The 19,224-nt window shown below is 40.0% G+C and overlaps 1 protein-coding gene across 2 annotated transcripts; it reads left to right on the top strand.

Moving 5' to 3' along the window:
- The first annotated feature begins 10,190 nt into the window (after window positions 1–10,190).
- On the top strand, window positions 10,191–18,886 carry wipi2 (WD repeat domain, phosphoinositide interacting 2). Of its 2 annotated transcripts, none has more exons than XM_020651327.3 (12): window positions 10,191–10,470; window positions 11,236–11,318; window positions 12,161–12,330; window positions 13,306–13,402; window positions 13,721–13,818; window positions 14,084–14,176; window positions 14,341–14,411; window positions 14,575–14,688; window positions 14,795–14,959; window positions 16,885–16,992; window positions 17,136–17,233; window positions 17,478–18,886. In XM_020651327.3, the coding sequence occupies exons 1-12, from the start codon at window positions 10,397–10,399 to the stop codon at window positions 17,588–17,590; spliced, it is 1,284 nt and encodes a 427-aa protein (XP_020506983.1). In that variant the 5' UTR covers window positions 10,191–10,396; the 3' UTR covers window positions 17,591–18,886. The 2 variants fall into 2 exon arrangements, with proteins under 2 accessions (XP_020506983.1, XP_065820922.1); XM_065964850.1 differs by lacking the exon at window positions 10,191–10,470 and adding an exon at window positions 10,611–10,786.
- Window positions 18,887–19,224: the final 338 nt, after the last annotated feature.

The raw sequence follows: 19,224 nt of genomic DNA, 5'->3' as shown, positions 1-19,224 counted from the left end.
TGATGATAACACAACAGCAAACAGCCAGCCCTCTCTACACTGCACAACACGACTACACTTTCCCCTGCCAGTTTACACCCATAACTGGCAAAACTGGTGTGGCGTTTAAATGTAATGAGAAAAAAAACAGACACTAAGTTCATAAAAAGGTAACTGCAGTTTTACAACCATCAGAGAAAATAATGTAAAAACACAAAGTAGGCTATATAATAATAATAATAATAATAATAATAATAATGATAACAGGCTAGAGAGGCTTATTTTAATGGCTAAAACACATGATTTTAAATACTTTGTGCATTTATGATATATGACTTGCGAAATATGTTTTCAAAGGGAATAAAACCCTGAATGCAACATTCATAGGGCAGAATGATTCTAAAATGCAAACATAGGTCTATTGTTTTTTTTTTACGATGTTCTTTATTTTTATGCTTTGTTTTCTGAGCCCGCTTAAAAGGTTTTGTTTTTCATGTCTTGATTTTCATATTTTAAGAGCCGCATCACTGTTTACACACACACAGATAAATCCTCTTCATTTTCTTTTGCTTACTTTCATTGGCAAACTTCAGTTTTCACATTAAAAATGCATGCAATGCTTAGCAGGGCATTGTGTTATTATTGATTGTTGAAAGATTATTTTTGTGCATTTTTTTTATCAGTGCTAGCTGTAAAATGACTCAAGTCTACAGGATCCTTAAATACACTTTTAAGTTACTTTTATTCCAAATGTCTCCCACAGTAGATTTTGACTGTTCAGTTTGAGTTCAGATTAAGAGTTTTAAAATGTTATGTTTGTAAAATGTAACATATTGTTAAAGATTAAACCAGCTCAGCTTTGTCATTCTCCAAACACATCAACCACCCCATTGAATCCAAGCACCAAAGTATTTCTATCAAGTCACATTTCCATGTTATTCATTTACACACACACACACACACACACACACACACACACACACACACACACACACACAAACACACACACACACACCGCTCAGACTGAATGGAAAATTAAATATACTCCAACAAAAACATCAGCAGCAGTGGCCCTGTGTGGCTCTGTGCAGCAGCTGTCTGAGACAGAACAGATACATCATGCAAACACACACACACACACACATCCAATCAAGTGTGCATGCTTGTAACATGTGTGTTACACATTCACCCAGGCTGTGTTTGGAGATAAGAGTCCGAAATATTAACGCCAGCGGCCAATGTAATGTGTGCAGGTGAATAACAGTGGCCATCTGCCATCCTTAACAGTACGTGTTACAGTATGAATGTAAAGTAAATGTCGATAAGTATGATTTTAAAAACATTGTATGTTATATCTTTAATTGATTTACTTTCAGTTTATTTGTCAGGGACAATGCATTTAGGCTTTGTTGCTGGGGATGAGAGTCACAAGAGGCCCCGAGATATGATATCATCACGATACTTGAGTCACAATAAAATATTATTGCGTTTTTAAACGTTTTGCGATATGTCGAAAATCACGATACAATATGTGGCGATTTCACTTTTTGAACTGGATATTATGTCCACAAAACTAAACGAACTCAATAACTGCTTTGTCAAATAAGGAAACATTCTCAGTCTACTCATCTCACCTCAGTCTTTTTATTTCTACACAATGTGAGTCGAGCCCAAAGACTGAGCCCAAAGTAAAACCCTGTAAAAGGAACTGTAAACTATTATCAGTCTTATTTAACTTGAGCATGAATTTTTAACAATGCAACTTGTTCAAAATTAATTGTGTAACCCCTTCAAAAAATGTAAAAAGCACATTTACTATTAACATATTAATAATATCGATACTTGGCGGCCATGAGACGATATAATATCGCCACACAAAATATCCCGATTCTATGCTGTATTGATTTTTCCCCCCGCCTCTAATTGTTACGTCTAATTAAAGTGCCACCGATGCAATGCATTTACTGGACTTCTAGCTGTGGCTCATTTGCGGACCTTGTCCCTGGTTAGGCTTTCGAGAAATAATACACATGATACAACAACACTGTAAAACAGACATAAGAAATGACGATTGCATCAAACAGGAACGAGCAGCGACATAGATGCATAAAAGCAAACAGTAACGCAGACACAGGCAGGTTAATGATAATAAATAAGAATGAGGATTAAGAACAATAACTGAAAGAACAGCTATGACCAAACACAAAGAAAAGAGGAGTAAAATATGCTGTGCTATACAACACGTGTAATTTAGTGTTTATAGATTTGCCTTGTTACTAAAAGCTTTGGAGTCAGTTCATGTTTTTTTGTTTTTTTCTGACGGGAGGGTATTCCAAATCTGTGGGCCTTTAACTGAGAAGGAGGAAAGGCTAAACGCTGTCTTGAGCTTTACTGGTCTACAGTCTCCACTTGTCATGGTTCCCTCACTGGAGTATTTCTGAATCATTTGAATGACCAGTTCTGGGGCAAGAACATTCACATGCTTTAAAAAATGGCTTAATAAATGAGACATTTATGAAATTGTCAAAGCTCTATAAATTATACTTCTGTTGAATTTTGCAATGGTGCCATTTCATTGGCTTTTGATCCAGTGCTTTTAGGGTTTCTTTGTATAATGACAACATAGGCTTGAGTGGAACCAGACAGTTACACAATACGAAAAACGTGATAAAATCATAGCGTGCATGTATAGCTGGGGAAAGCCTTCATGAGTTACAAAATGTGCTTTTCAGTCAAATAATGATGAAGTTCACAAACATGAACATTTAATTGATTTCACATTATTGCACCATTGTTTTTGTTTTTGGTTGTCCTCAAATAAAAAATCTTTAAATAGGCTTCAAATAAGATTTGTTTTAAAATCCTCTAATGTTCCTGTCCAGATAGTTAGTAACTTCTGTAAATTGTCCATTGCTAACCACCTTACCATTTCACCGTCATCATTATCATCATCATCATCATCATCAACATAAACATGAACTTTCCCTCTACCAAAGCAAGGGATGCATGCAGCTCTCCCTTCCCCAAACCTGGCCTCTGTCTGCCTGTCATGTTTATTTGGAGGCTCTCTGTCTTGTGTAAACCTAAAGGCCAGCAGCACACAGTGTGTTGGACCTCTGCCTGTGCTGACAGAGCTCTGAAAGAGAGGCAGTCGCTCGGTAATCCAAAAACAGTGAACTAGAGGAAAGGACACAGAAACACAAAGGCACAGGGACAAACAAAGAGCATAGACGTTTTCAGTTTAACAAAAATGATTTAGAGTTGGATTATTGAAGGCGGACACTGTGTAAATGTTAATAAGTTGGTTGTGTAAATAGTTAGTGCTTTGTTTGTTCTAGTCGTTATGTGTCTCTATTATGTAGGAATTTGCATATCTTTGAGGTTGTTAAAGTCTATTCTTAGAGGTTTGTGTATCTTTGTCGTTATTTCGGTCTCTTTGCAGTCTTTTATGTCAATGTGTGTGTCATATATAGTGATTCATGTATTTTGTGTCTCTCTGTAGTTATTTGTGTTCCTTTTTGATCAGTCAAAATCTCCTCTTGTGTCTTTATCTTGTGTCATTGTTGCCCTTTGTGAGTCATTGTAGTCATTTTTCAGCTCTGCCATCCTTATGAGTGTCGCTCTTGTAGATTTTATTAATATTAATCAATTAATTATTAATTATTTTTTTTCTCACTTTGTTGTGTTGTGTGTGTTTTTGGTGTGGTTAGATTTCATATCTTTGTTGTATTTTCTGCACATTTGTCCTTTTTTTCATCTCTTGTTCTTAAAATGTAACAACAAATATTCTTAGTTGTGTGTTACCCTTGTAGTCCTTTTTTTGTCTCTGTAATTTTTTTGCATCTTTTTGCCAACATTTTTAGTTCTTTTAGTCATTTTTGGCTTTTGCAAGTATTTATTGTATTCTCATCTGTGTGTCTACTTTTAGGTCGATATGTTTTCTGAAGCTGCTTTTGATTATTTTTCCTGCAGTTATTTTTGATCTACCTGTTGTCAATCTTTATTTTTTTTCCTGTGTCTATCATAGAACAAATATTGACTGTCACCTTAACCAGACACCTAAATCTAAGGGCACCCTGACCCCTCAGACCTCTGCAGGCTGTTCAGTGATCCTTGCTGTCTATTATAAAGAGACAGTATAATTATATAACAAAAATAGCGTTGTGTAATGTCTAGTTATTAGGTGTTCCTTGATTTATCAGATCATAAAGACAACAGAAGGATTGATAAAACTCATCATGGTGGACCTTTTATTCTGAGTGTAGTTTAGCTCTTATTCTAATATTTTAGATTTCCTTTTTACTGGAAATGCCATTAAGCCGATATCATTTCTGTTCTGAATCTGTATTCTCTATTTTATTAAGTTACATCCGCTACACAGTCAGTTTTCAGTCAGTGATCTAACAGTGCTGCTAAGCTGAAGACATTGAGTGGATGATATGTATCCATCACAATCTGACATGTTCAGACTCACACCCAAACAGGAATGAAACCATAATACAGGTCGACAGAAACTATGACTCACATGTTAATTACACATCAGCTCACTAACTGTTTCCTTCTCATCTCACGCATCAACTGTCCTTTCAACCAGATTCACTTTTGTATTATCTTTTAATACTCATTTCATTAAGATTGAAAATAGTCACTATGGGTTCACAATAGTGATGTTGCATTCGTGTTGCGGTTTTTATGCATTCGTGTTGTGGAGTTTGCGAAGCGTTTTTCTGAATGCATTCGCCTGACCCCTCCTAGCCTAGTTTTGTACATTCGTGGACTTGCGAAAGTTTCCTCACTGTAGCACCCCTAGTGTCAGAGATATGCAGGTTCTCTCAATTAATTTGTGCTATATTGTTACCTAAGGCTGACTAAGGACTGTTTAGTATTTTTACCATATTTGGTCTTTTTGGATGTACTCTTGTCCTTTGTCTTTTTACTGTCTTGCTGCCTTGCCGCAAAACAAATTGCCCTTTGGGGACAAATAAAGTTGAAGTTGAGTTGACTGTAATTTTAGTTTATTAATAATAATAATAATAATAATAATAACTTTATTTATATAGCACCTTTTAAAAACACAGGTTTACAAAGTGCTTTGACAAACAGCAAAAACAAGAACAAAACAAACTAAACAACAGCAAGAATATAACAAATGCAAAAGACTAAAAATAATTAAATACAATTCAACAGAAAAGAACCCAAAGTGCACGATACCCAACAGACATATATAACCCGACCATCACAAGAACCATCATAAGAACCCAGGCAACACAAGAACCCAACAACAAGAGATGAGACCAAGAGGACCAAAGATTTAAAAATATGTAAGAAACTAAAAGAGCTGAAAAAAATAAATAAAAAGATAACAGCAATAAGAAGGTAAGAGCAGTAAAAGAAATAGAAACAAGTGGTTAAAGGATCAAAAAACCTAAAACTATAATATTAATAAAAATAAAAAGTAAATATAAATATGAAACATAAATAGACTAAGTAAGATAAGAAATTACCAAGTTAAAACACAAGAGGAGATTAAGATATGAGCATAAATACGAGATAAGAGCATAAATAAAAGGACAGTAAGAAGTAAAAGAAGATAAAAATAGTAAAACCAGTAAGAAAAGACATTAAGAAGACGACATCACATAAAAGCAAGTCTGTAAAAGTATGTTTTAAGAAGGGATTTAAAAGAATTGAGGGAATCTGCGCGTCTTATCTGCTCAGGGAGGTCGTTCCAAAGTCGAGGGGCCCTGACTGAAAAGGCCCGGTCACCTTTAGTTTTAAGTCTCGACTTTGGAACGACCAGGAGGCCCCCACCTGAGGATCTAAGACTGCGGTCTGGCTCATATGGTGTCAGTAGCTCTGTTATATAGCTTGGAGCCAGTAAGAAACCTAGCTGCTGCATTTTGGATTAGCTGGAGGCGAGACAGTGACTTATTTGTGATTCCGGAAAAGAGGGAGTTACAGTAGCCAAGTCGGGAGAAAATGAGGGCATGGATGATCTTTTCAAGGTCTGGTTGGGTTAGAATTGTTTTAATTGAGATTGCAATCGAATGTTATTCCTAGATTTCTGGCGGCGGGTTGGACATTGGTGAATAAGGGACCGAGGCTGCTCTTTGAAATATGAGTGGAGTTTGGCGGGTTGAATACTATGATTTCAGATTTAGAATTGTTCAGTTGGAGAAAGTTTTGTGCCATCCAGAAGTTGATATCGTTTAGGCAGTTTCTGACAGCAGCTAGGCTCCTAGCATCCTCAGGTCTCAAAGGAAGGTATATCTGTGTGTCGTCTGCGTAGCAGTGAAAGGAGACTTTGTGGCGTTCAATTATTTGGCCAAGAGGCAGCATATAAATGGAGAATATACTCTGGCCTAAATCATATACAGTCAAGTAATAAAGTTGATTTAAATGGAGTGCAATAGCGACATCTATAGTCAGGATCTGACGTCAGCCCAACGTGGGGATATGGCGTCATCCCAACGTCGGGATCTGACGTCCGCCCAACTTCGGGATCTGATGTCCGCCTAACGCCAGGATCTGACGTCTGCCAAACATCGGGATCTGACGTCCACCCATTGTTGGGATCTGCCGTCAGCCCAACGTGAGGATCTGATGTCAGCCCATCGTTGGGATCTGACGTCAGCCCAACGTCGGGATCTGACGTCCGCCCAACTTCGGGATCTGACGTCCGCCCAACTTCGGGATCTGACATCTGCCAAATGTTGGGATCTGACGTCATCCCAACTTCGGGATCTGACATCTGCCAAATGTTGGGATCTGACGTCATCCCAACGTGGGGATATGACGTCATCCCAACGTTGAGATCTGACGTCATCCCAACGTGGGGATATGACGTCATCCCAACGTGGGGATCTGACGTCATCCCAACATGGGGATCTGACGTCATCCCAACGTGGGGATCTGACGTCCGCCCAACTTCGGGATCTGATGTCCGCCTAACGCCAGGATCTGACGTCTGCCAAACGTCGGGATCTGACGTCCACCCATTGTTGGGATCTGCCGTCAGCCCAACGTGAGGATCTGATGTCAGCCCATCGTTGGGATCTGACGTCTGCCCAACTTGGGGATCTGATGTCGGCCCAACGTCGGGATATGACGTCAGCCCAACTTCGGGATCTGACGTCCGCCCAACTTCGGGATCTGACATCTGCCAAATGTTGGGATCTGACGTCTGCCCATCGTTGGGATCTGCCGTCAGCCCAACGTTGGGATCTGCCGTCAGCCCAACGTGGGGATCTGACGTCTGCCAATCGTTGGGATATGACGTCCGCCCAAAGTCGGGATCTGCAGTCCGCCCAACTTCGGGATCTGACGTCAACCCAACGTGAGGATCTGACGTCGGCCCAAAGACGGGATCTGACGTCAGCCCAACGTCAGGATCTAACTTTCATTTTGAACTCTCTAAGGGTGTCACTTGGACGTCAATAGTGACCGTTTCAAAGACGATAAAAAACGACGTCTCTTTAACGTTCAGTATCGTCGTCTACAGGACTGCCTTATATATACTGCGGATTGAGCTTTTTTGTGACATCTTTCTTGGACGTTAAAAAGACGTTTAAAAAAGACTTCATAAAAACTTTAACTCTGGCTCCTCATTGGAGGTCTTTTAAATGTACGACAAAGACTTTAAATTGACGTCTTTTGGACGTGTCTTTGCTCAGTGGGTAATTTTTTGACAAATGTGTTTCCAAAACACAACTTACAGGTAGGCTATTCTATATAATACGTCTTTTTTAGATACAGATAAAAAAAAATTATATTTAATTGTTTTCTACAAATATCTTCTTTCTGATTTGTGGGGGCACTAATATTTAAAAATATATTATTATTATTATTATAAAAGTTGATGTTTTCATTATTGAAGGTTTGCCTTCACTTTTGTTTAACAAAAACCATTGACAATTTTATAAAGTATATACTGTATAACTTACACCATTTTTTTTTCATAAATGGGCCATTCTACCGAATCGGTTCAAAGTCAGGTTGGAAATATTTTTACATTTTTTAAGTTTTATTCCCAAAGTGTTTTCCCTATATATATTGAACCATATCTGAAGTACACATATCTAGTAAAAGAACCTTCAAATTTGATATTGTATTTTTAGACTGTTTTGGAATGTATTTCCTCTCCCCAAATTTGTCACTACCGAAACATAGTATTAAACTATGATAAAAACAATATTATGTTAACCTGTTAGTATTATGTTTACTTCCCTTATGTAAAGATTATTTTTTACAATTCTTTATTGAAGGTTCTCACAATAAAATCAATATAAAAGATTTTTTAAACAAAATTCAAATTTCAAATTTTAAAATTCTTCAAAATCTATGTCCAATCTTTCTTTCTGAAATGCAAAACGCTGATCAGATTGATTTCAGAGTTAATGATTTATGAGATGGAACATACAGTTAACCAATCAGTATTATAACATTTCAGTTGATAACTCAATATATATATATATTTTTTTAAAACAACCAGTGTTTCCGTAGTGACCAGTATTTTCTTTGTAGTGTTTTATCATATTCCTTCAACCTTATTGCTTAATTTTAACTCATAACATGCCTGATGTTGGGAACATTACAAGCACGTATGTTTAGTGGTCAATAAAATAAATTATTATTGAAGAAAACTGTTCATCCATGACCATATAGGACAAATATTACTGATCAATTGTTCATTTACTGTAAATAGATGATTTGAAATTATGATACTTAAAGAAACTCACTGATTCTAAGACTTTGGAACACATTTATTTCAAAATGATGAGATTTAACTACTAACCAGTCCATTTTGTCACTACCGAAATGATAATGCCACTACCGAACTTGACCATATGATTCGGTAGTGACTGTTTCGGTAGTGACAATTCTACCTAATTTTGAGCATAATTAAAGAATGCTAGCAAGCACATGGCAAGCAAACACATCTTTGAAGAAGCATAATAATAATTTGCATAAAACCCCAAACAGTTTACATAACTGAAGAGAACGTGTGTTCGGTAGTGACAATTTTTAAAGTTACACACTGATTTTCAGACTTTGGGAACACATTTTTTTTTTAAATTATGGGATTGAGCTGCTTATCATTCAGCCATGGGGGACAGGGATGCAATGTCACTTCCTGGTCAAAAATGCAGGGGTGTGGCTTAAATCTAGGCTCAGCCAAGCCACTAAAACTCTTGTGTTTCGGTAGTGACATAGTTGAGCATAGTTTTTTAATTTAAAAATTAAACCCACAATAAATCTAAGTCTTTCAACCTCTGTTTAAACTTAATCATAAAGATCTTTTAAATTACACAGTTGACACAAATCTAGTGGTATTTACATTAACTGAAATTTAGGGGTTAGGATTGGGGACAGCTACTTCTCAATAGAAAGTACCCTATAAATGATATTTTTTTTTATTTATTTAGCTTTTCACTAACTCATTTAATGCCCTGGGTTTAAATAGATCATAATATAATCTCAGTAAATATCCATGTCTGAATACTTAATTGTTTTTGTTACAACCTTTTTTTTTTTGTAATGGGACTGCACTTTGAACTACAAAATACCTTCTTTGAAATAATTCATAAAAAAGACAGATAACAGTCTTTCTTCAAAACAAAGAGTGTAGCAATATAAAACTTTTGGACCATAACATCAGGAAACGGAAACGGAAACGGCTGTTTTTCTCAGTTATCCTTAAAATGAGGCTATAAAAAAGAAAGTCAATCTCAGTTCCGTTTTGTCGAGTCATTGTGGACATGCGCCTATTTGAGCAACACGATGCTGTTCTAAATAAATGGAAAATACCTTTTAAAACATTGTTTTCACTATATGGTTGAAACAGTGAAATATATTTTATTTTTAATTGAGGATTTAAAGTTTTGACGGAATTTGCATGCACGTTCATCTCGTATGCTGTTTGCCTATATTGACGGTGGATGGCACTGTTACATCAAATCATGACTACTTTTTGTATGGTTTAGTCAAGTGTATGTAGAAGGAGAGCGTTTATTGCCCGTGGTTTTGCTCTTTTACAAGCCCAAAATATCAAACAACCAACACAACTAACTAACTAACAGTCGTAAACGGTAGATTAAGTTTTTCCAGAGTGAAAATTGCCACTTGTCACTGACACTGCCCTGGGTCTTTAAACGCACCACACGCTGCGTCTTTGGAGCATGCGCAGTAAAGGGGAAGCAGCCAGCCACAGCCAGCCCCTATGAAAAACAACAACAATCACTACAGCAGGCCAGGAAAAAAAAAAGAGAGAGATGGCTCCGTGAAACTCAGCGCGTCTGCACACCCTACACTATAACAGCAATCCCCCCCTCCCTCCCCACCACCACCACCACCACCACCAGCCCCGACTGCTGCTACTTTCGTCGGATTGTTTTTAAACGTCGATGGTGTCGAGCCCATGAACCTGGCCAGTCTAAGCGGGGATGCCGGCGGAAGCCAGCTCCTCTTCGCCAACTTTAACCAGGACAACACGTAAGGCTGAGCAGGGGAGAGTGTCCGGGGATCGGGTGGCCTGCTGCTGTCAGGCTACCTCCGACGTTAGCAGGCTGAAGCTGAGACTTTTGTCTGGGTGACGGGGCTCGATGTGAAATAACCTTTCACACACATTCTGACTTTACGGTTATGGCTCCTTGAACGGACAAATGTTATCTGGTGAAGTCAAACTGAAAGCCCCGCTGGCTTCACTGATATTTCAGCCGTTATTAGCAATAGCTAGTTGTAGCTAACAATGATGCTGTGCGATCCGTGGCTAACTTCAGCAACAATACAGTTACAGATTTAGTGTCATGTAAGCTTCTAAGGAGGTTAAAGTAACACTTTGTTATGATTAAACTGGCAGAAGGTAGACGTGAGGGAAGTTTGTGCGGTTTTGCGCCTGCGTTATAGGTGCTTTGTATTTGTAGGAGCACAGCTGGAGGAGTTTATTATGATGTAAAAGTCTGAAACTGGGGGTCGTTGTGTTTCTTGCTCTTTGTATATTTCAAGGTGTGTTGTCCTCTGAGTTGACCCACAAAGAGTTCAGAGCACAGAGGCCTTCTTCTCCTATTGCAAAATAGCCTAAAACAGCACATTCAGATCCCCTAGTGTCCAGTTTAAAACGCCTCTGTGAGCTGTAATAACAGCACATGAGTGTGACAGTTTTCTCTGTGTGTGTGTGTGAGATAATATATTGCTGATGTAATCATTGTGTAATGCTGTTCTTGTGTCTCTTTTTTTATTATTTTATTATTTACACAGGTCTTTAGCTGTTGGCACCAAGTCAGGATACAAGTTTTTCTCACTGTCCTCTGTGGACAAACTGGAGCAGATATATGAATGTAGTAAGTATTGTATTGTGTATATCAGGGATGGGTAACTTCGTTCACAGCGAGGGGCCGCATTCATTTTAATTCTCACTGCCAGAGGGGCCAAATTGTAGCATACAAAAAAATACAACGATTACAGTCGATTATGTCTCAAATTTAACTCAACATATATGTGATTAAATATTATTATGGACATATTTCTGGTTTTCATGATTTCATGGCAGATTTTGTCATGTTTTCTTCATGTTTCCAATTAATTGATATGTAAAAAAATTGACTTGAGGGTTGATGGGTGCCGCCAGTTGCCCCCACCCCTGGTGTACATAATAGACTTTAAAGTAACTTGCTCTTCATTAACAGCATCAATTCTCTGTTATATTTTGGCTCAGTCATATTTCTAGTTTAGACAGGATTCACATTCACTTCACCATTAGAGCACTGCTGTAGCTTTAAATATGTTTTACCTTTATCAGCACTCCTACCTTTTGATAAGCCTGTTGATTTTGAATAGCCAATGCAAAGCAGGTACTAGTGGGACACTGACGTGGTTTAAGTCAGAGAAAGAAAATGGCTGTACGTACTCATCTATTATTCACAAACAGAGCTTCAGACTATGCATGTGTAATTACAAATACATAAGTTAAAGTTCCCCAGCTTTAAGAAACAGTAAATCTCACGCAAAATGTGGCACCACTCTTTTTTGCTCTTTAGTTAAACCTTCTGACGAACAAGCATCGGCTATTTAAATCTTTCCTTTTCTGTTTCAACCCAGAGCAAGTTGATGAAACCTATGAAAGATGAAGCATCCCTCTGAGTAAATGCTGTGGGTGATGACTTCTGTTTGTGTGTTCCTGCAGCAGACACAGAGGATGTGTGTATCGTGGAGCGTCTGTTCTCCAGCAGCCTGGTTGCCATCGTCAGCCTCAAGGCCCCCAGGAAGCTCAAAGTCTGTCACTTCAAGAAGGGTACCGAGATCTGCAACTACTCCTATTCCAACACCATACTGGCTGTCAAACTCAACAGACAGGTAGCTGAACCATGCAGACATGTTTGTCGGTCTGGTCACACCTTTTCACCTGACAAACATCAAAAAAATCAAACACCAGGCGTCTTATATATCCTGTTATCTTGTCATGGTGTGCATATACATCAGTTAGAGCTGTGCCCGACTCGCAATTTTCTCAGTTGAATTAGATATGGCCATCGACATTCAATACCAGCACACATAAGTCTCATGTTTTATTTTATCAGAGCAGAGCAAGCTGTCATCAAAATGTTTCCTCTCAACAACTTTCTTATTATGTCAAGTCAGGTCACCATCCTTTTATTCTGTAATATTTAGTCAGCCACGCAGACTAGGAAACTCCTCCAAAGGGTGCCTGAGAGACACTGAACTGTAATTAAAACTTAAAGGCAGGGTTGGTTATGAATTTTGAAGGTAGCATTCCCTCAATGCTCCGTCTGAGCATTCAGAGCACATTAATTATTAGAAGACAGTTTGTGCCAAAATCTTAAAAAGTGTATCTGGAGGAAATTATCAACCCACCCTGCCTTTAAATCAAATGAATAGAACAATATGAATATTGAAGAATTTTATAAAAGAGAATGTACGTTATATCTTCTTGGTTTTTCTGAAAGAGAGAGGTGATCAGAAGACAAAGAAGAGGGTCCGAGAAACACAGTTTTAAAAAGTGAAAGTGATTTAATATGTTTAATCCTCTGGCCAGAAGGTTTAAGAGAGTTGAAGTCCTCTGGGAATAATACAGCTTGTATACCTTGTAATCAAAGACCACTGCAGGGTCATTTTCAGATTGGGTTTGTAAAGCTCCCAGCCTTATAGAGCTGATCCTCCTGCATCACTTTGTGTTCAGTGACGTGGATAAACAAACTGAAAGAAAGATGTTTAATTTAAAAATCCATGCCAATTTGGGTTGATCTCCACAAATGCAAACTATGCCGTCAGTGTTTGCCCTTAACAGTGACGTGTTTGATGTTTTGTCAGAGGCTGATCGTGTGTCTGGAGGAGTCGCTTTACATTCACAACATCCGAGACATGAAAGTGCTGCATACCATCAGGGAAACTCCTCCCAACCCTTCAGGTGAGTCTGATCTCATCATGGTCTACTGCATGTTAAGTGCGACACATACTAAGGTTAAGGAAGAGCAACAGTTTAAAAAAAAAATGTTTTGTTAAATGGCTTGCGCTTCTTTTGTTGCACGGTACACGATGGGCTCACACTGAAAGCAGAACACACCCACTCACTCCGTCAGCGCTGGTGCAATAGATTATAACAGTTGTACTATTTACCAGGCATTCTTCCACTTCCTATTATCCTCCTATTAATGGAGGAATCTGATTAATCTTCATTCTTTTCTTTGTCTCCCTTTGTTGGTGTTTTTGATCGTGTTTTTCCCAGGGTTGTGCGCCCTTTCCATCAGCAACGACAACTGTTATCTGGCCTACCCCGGCAGCACAACAATAGGAGAGGTTCAAGTGTTTGACACAGTTAACCTGGTAATTAAAGCCAGCCTTTTATATTCCACCTTTCACACCAGCTCTTCTCCTCGTCCGAACTCTCCTCTCTTATTTTGTGCTGTCTTAACTCATACTGGTTGCACGGTTGTACCGCAGAGTCACTGTTTATGTGCCTCATTAAATTGTTGTATAACTAAATTGTTCTGTGTGACTGTCTCTACCCTGACAGTCATTGTTTCCTGTCTTCGGTTGAAGCTCTCCGAAGCAGCGCGTCTCTTAACTCGTGTCTGTATTTGTTTCCCAGCGAGCGGCGAACATGATTCCAGCCCACGACAGCCCATTAGCAGCATTGGCTTTTGATGCTAGTGGAACCAAACTGGCCACGGCCTCAGAGAAGGTAAACACAGTTTCTTCACAGTCCATCAGCCCCCTTTTCGTCTCTGCGGCTTCTCTGCGTGGGCTTTTGTTGATTTGATACCGCCTGAGTAAGTGTTGTCCTCCTCTGTGTGTGTGTGTGTGTGTGTGTGTGTGTGTGTGTGTGTCTCTCTCTCTTCCTCTCAGGGCACGGTCATTCGTGTCTTCTCGATTCCAGAAGGACAAAAGCTCTTTGAGTTTAGAAGAGGAGTCAAGAGGTAGATTCTTTCCTGGTTCATGTACAGTACTATCTTTTGATTTCTTTGAGGCAAACAGGTGTTTCATTGTGATTTTAATCTAGGTCGTTATATCACCCGGCCCTAGATGGACTAGCAAAATTCTCTATCTGTATATACTAAATATGTGTGTTTTTGACCTCAGGTGTGTGAGCATCTGCTCATTGGCATTCAGTATGGAGGGCCTGTACCTGTCGGCCTCCAGCAACACAGAGACAGTCCACATCTTCAAGTTAGAGACGCAGAAAGAGAAATATGTGTACGTAACGTTCTGCCTCTGGACTCGCATGTCGGATTTAAAGAAGCTCCCGAGGGCTCCGTCTTGGTGGAACGCAGGCCTCTTAACGTTCTGTGTTTGCATGCAGGCCAGCTGAGGAGCCCACCACATGGGGAGGGTACCTGGGCAAGGTTTTGATGGCGTCCACCACCTACCTGCCCTCCCAGGTTACAGAGATGTTCACGCAGGGGCGAGCCTTCGCTACCGTCCGTCTGCCCTTCTGTGGACATAAGAACATCTGCGCCTTAGCTGTGTGAGTGCACACACACACACACACACACACACACACACACACACACACACACACACACACACACACACACACACACACACACACACTCTCACACATATCATATATTACAACTGAGACGCATTTGAATAACTGCTGTATCAGTCCTCAGTTAAGCTTGAGAGAAAGTTCTGCAGGTCATCTTTTTAACACAGAGTAGACAACACAAACCCTTTCCACTTTGAGATTCCCCAACAGCTCCATAACAAAGTTCTGCTCTCAGTACACCTTTGTACCGACACATTACACTGGTGTCCCAGTTTGTGGTTTCACATTGCATGAGAGTTTTGTGGAAGCCCAAGAGGCACAGCGTGTAAACACACAGTGGCAGCTTCAGACATGCACACACACACACTTGCAGCACTGTGTCCCCCCCCCCTGCTGGCTCTGACATTACACCATCTCCACCTTGTAATACCGCTGTTGGCAGATCGGGGGCGGAATGACTTTGCCCCCACCATTCTGCCTACTAGTGTTACAAATTGCAGACGAGGTTCATGTTTCATTTCTGTATAAATTGTGCAGCAATCTTGGAACCCTTGGCGATCATCACCTCTGATATGTTCCTCTGGGAACGGATGACAATTTCTCTGTAATTCCAGTGAAGCCAGCAGTTAGTGTTAAATGATTTCAAGCCAAGACTTCCTTTTTTTTTTTTTTTTTGTGCGGGTTTTACATCTGGTCTGTTACATCCCCAAAAGTAGCGCCTACTCATCTGTTAATCCTGAGTCTCAGTTCAACAGCAGACAATAGTTACACAAAGGGCTTCACTCTGACCTGCTTCAGCTGTTTGAACCTGGAAAAAAAAACAGATATTCATGTGATTTACTTCCAAATAACGGGTCTAAGATTTGCTGAAAAAGAAAACAACTTCAGCTTCTTTGTTAAGTGGAAGTCAGATCGATCATTTGTGACACGTTTCAGGTTGTCAGGGAATCTATACACTGATTGCTATCATGGCGTCAACAGATTGGTTTTGTTGCTCAAGTTCAATCAATCAATCAAATCATGATTTGTGTAGCGCCAGTTCAGTGTTATTTTGAGGTGCTTTACAGAAGAACACGTAAAAGACTCATTGTCAAGGAAAATGGGATGGGGGGGAGATAGGATAAGATGCAGGAAGGATTTCTCCTTTGTATTCTCGCGTTCCTGTAGTCCACACTTCCTTGCCGCTGAGGTGGTGGTCGGAAGCAGGCCGTGCATGAATGAGGACGGCGGTGGTTGTGGGGACGACTCAGTCCGATGGTGGCGGTTGGGCGTCAGGGACGTCGGGTGGTAGGAGAGCCAGATCACCTCGCTGAAGGTTGGGGGGAGCTCCGTCTACTCGAGAGCCTGGCTTCTGCTGCCGGGACACAACCTCCTGGGCTTCTAACACACTGACACAGAAAGAAGTTGAAATTGAAATGTTTGATTGTTAGCTGCGCTTTTATGCAGATATCTATTAAAAGAGATAAATAAATCCTCATCAAAATACACCTGATGGAAGCCAATATGCTAGCAAGTATTGTGTTACGCCTGCTTTTCTTTGGTGCTGTTTTTCCGGCATACACCAAAGCTTGCTGATACATGAATCATGATTAGTCAATAGAGCATAGACTACAAACGTACTACAAATAGAAACAAGAACACTTCCCATGCTGACCTCCAGCCGAGTGCACTTTCTGCGTCTTTCTGTAGGATCTATAAATAGAGTTAAGTAGTTCAGTGAGAATTATATTTGTATGCTACAGTTGAAAAAACGAAATCATTCTCAGCACAACATGAAACTAAAGAGCGATTTCATGTTGCAACATGCATACAAAACATAAGTCAGTGTTCAAAGATTTATGAGAGCTTCATCACAAAATGAGCTCTACGATGACGTTTTTTTTTTTTCTTTCTATTTTTAGGATTCAAAAGATTCCCCGGTTGTTGGTGGCAGCATCTGATGGTTATCTGTATCTTTACAACCTGGATCCACAGGAGGGAGGGGAATGCACGCTCATGAAGCAACACAGGTAACCAACAGCTCAACAGAGGAAAACCCCAGATGTGTGCATGTCTCTGAAGACTTCAGTGTGACGTTTTTTATGCAATCAGAACCCTGAACATTAAGTTTTAAGAGTTTCAGTAGCTGAATCTCTGCTGTCTTTAACTTCAGGTTAGATGGAAGTACTGAGCCACACAATGAGATCCTTGAGCAGGGGACACATGACCGCCCACTTGTGGCCCAAACCTACAGTGCTGCAGTAACTAAAGGTATGCCTCAGACGCATACAAATGGAACTTCTGATATATATATATATTTTTTTATCTTCTAAAGTCCTAAAGAGGTGATGTGTTCAGTAACTTCAGTTAAGTTAGTCATGTTCAGTTTATTAGCTGATTTATAAATCAAATTAACCTCAGAAGCTTAATGATAAATAATGTGATACATTGAGGATGGATTTCAGTAACAAGGTGTTTGTTTTCAGTCTATGATCTTTGACCTCTTGTTACCTAGGTTACTGTGATGAGCAAGGTGCCGTCGGAGGGGCCGGGCTCGAAGATGACCTCAACGACTTGCGTCTAGAGGAGGAGAACGAGCAACCGCCGCTCATCCTGGAAACTGACTGACTTAACGGACGGGTGTACCCACCAATCAGAGGGCTCCTCTGGTGCTGCTATGTGACACAAGGGGGGCAGGGGCAGGATCAAAGACTGGGAGTGTTTTTAAATGCTCAAAGTGTTCATGAGCCTGTCTGTGAGTCCGTCTGTGCGTTTGTCCGTTCACATACATTTCGATCTTTTTCCCCCTCTCCTTCCTGCGCTCACTTGTCCCTCGGTTTAGCCTCGTAGGCCGAGCTGAAGCTTTGCATGTACATGTGCCAACCGCTAAAAACATGCTCCAATGTGAATTCAAGTATCCGTGAGTGTGTGTTGGACATTTGATCAAAAAATTAATGTAGCTGTGTCTCCACTTAAGACACACACACACACTGACGCAAGCACTGTGTTAAATGAAAGTGATGTGTAAGTGCCTCGCTGCCCCAGTGTCTGGGTTTCTTCTGTTTGAGAGGGGGGGGATCTCTTTTCATTGGCTCAATAAAAAATCTGTTTTCAAGTTGTCGAATTTTAACCGAGGGTGTGTTTAGTATCTTTTATTTTTATTTTTTACCCCTTTTCTTTCTCACACACATTCACACAATCTGTGGCGTGAGTCCTCTGGCTCAACTTGACCCCTCAGTCGAGTAATATGAAGCCTTTGGCATGAGGCAGAAGTGTTTGCGGATTAAAGTGTGTGTGTTTGTGCGCTCTGGCTGAGACCTCATTTGTGTGTTTGCGCGCTGGGCATGTACATTAGCAAACACTGCATAATTAGTCTCCACGTGCCCCCCCCCCCGACCTCTTCCAAAATCAGGCTCAGTAGAACCCCCTCCTCCTCAGGCCTGCAGTCATTGGATGATTTCAAACACTGATATTAATGATCTTTTAAAATCTACATAACCAATCATAACCAATGATGTGTCATGAAAACATGCATGGTGGTGTTGCCATGGTACTTTGTCCGTACATCAAAGACGTTTGGGTGGTGATGATTTACTCTGTACATTATCAGATGTGGAACGATATCGCTGTACCATATTATCAGGTTATGACCATGGCTTGTACACTCTCTGCAATGATATGTGTGTATGTGTGGCCATGGAGTGAACTGTGGATTATCATTTGATTGACCTGGAGCTCAGGCTGAGCGTCATCAACTGGTCCAGGATGCTGCATGGTTCCCCATTAATCCTGTGGTGTCTGAAGCTGCTACGCAAGGATTAGCCATGGGATTTTGGAGTGTCAGGCATTTTCTAATGATTTTGTACAAAATGTGAAAGGTTCATCTGAAACAAATGAAAATAAATTCCATGTTGATGTTTGAAATAGATGCTTTTTTTTTTTCTAACACCCTGGAAACCATTTAATATTCACTACAAAAACAGTGGGTTAATTCATTTAGCATCAAAGCGAGTACAAGTGGAAAACTTCATACCATAGTTCGGCCGAGAGGTGGAACCTAACCGGAATACTTTTTTAATTTATTGGCACTCAAACTGAATAAGCTTTTGAGGCATTCTGCCCGAGGATTTTCACGAGGATGGATGTCCCACTCTTTGTCAGGAAAACTGTTTGAGAATTTCCTATTTTTGTGGCTTGTGATTATGGCAGACGAATGCCTCAGAACCCCAGAAGGCTCACAGTGGTTTACTGTATGACATTTT

The sequence above is a fragment of the Labrus bergylta genome, chromosome 16 (genome assembly GCF_963930695.1).
Source record: "Labrus bergylta chromosome 16, fLabBer1.1, whole genome shotgun sequence".
Taxonomy (NCBI): domain Eukaryota; kingdom Metazoa; phylum Chordata; class Actinopteri; order Labriformes; family Labridae; genus Labrus; species Labrus bergylta.
This window is presented reverse-complemented; position numbering and strand designations above follow the sequence as displayed.

What these genes read in the sequence shown, in the direction of transcription:
- wipi2 (XM_020651327.3), top strand. Translation starts at nt 10,397, where the DNA reads ATGAACCTGGCCAGTCTAAGCGGGGATGCCGGCGGAAGCCAGCTCCTC. An exon ending in GGAGCAGATATATGAATGTA is followed by an intron (nt 11,319 to 12,160) that starts GTAAGTATTGTA and finishes GTGTTCCTGCAG; the next exon opens with CAGACACAGAGGATGTGTGT. An exon ending in CTGTCAAACTCAACAGACAG is followed by an intron (nt 12,331 to 13,305) that starts GTAGCTGAACCA and finishes ATGTTTTGTCAG; the next exon opens with AGGCTGATCGTGTGTCTGGA.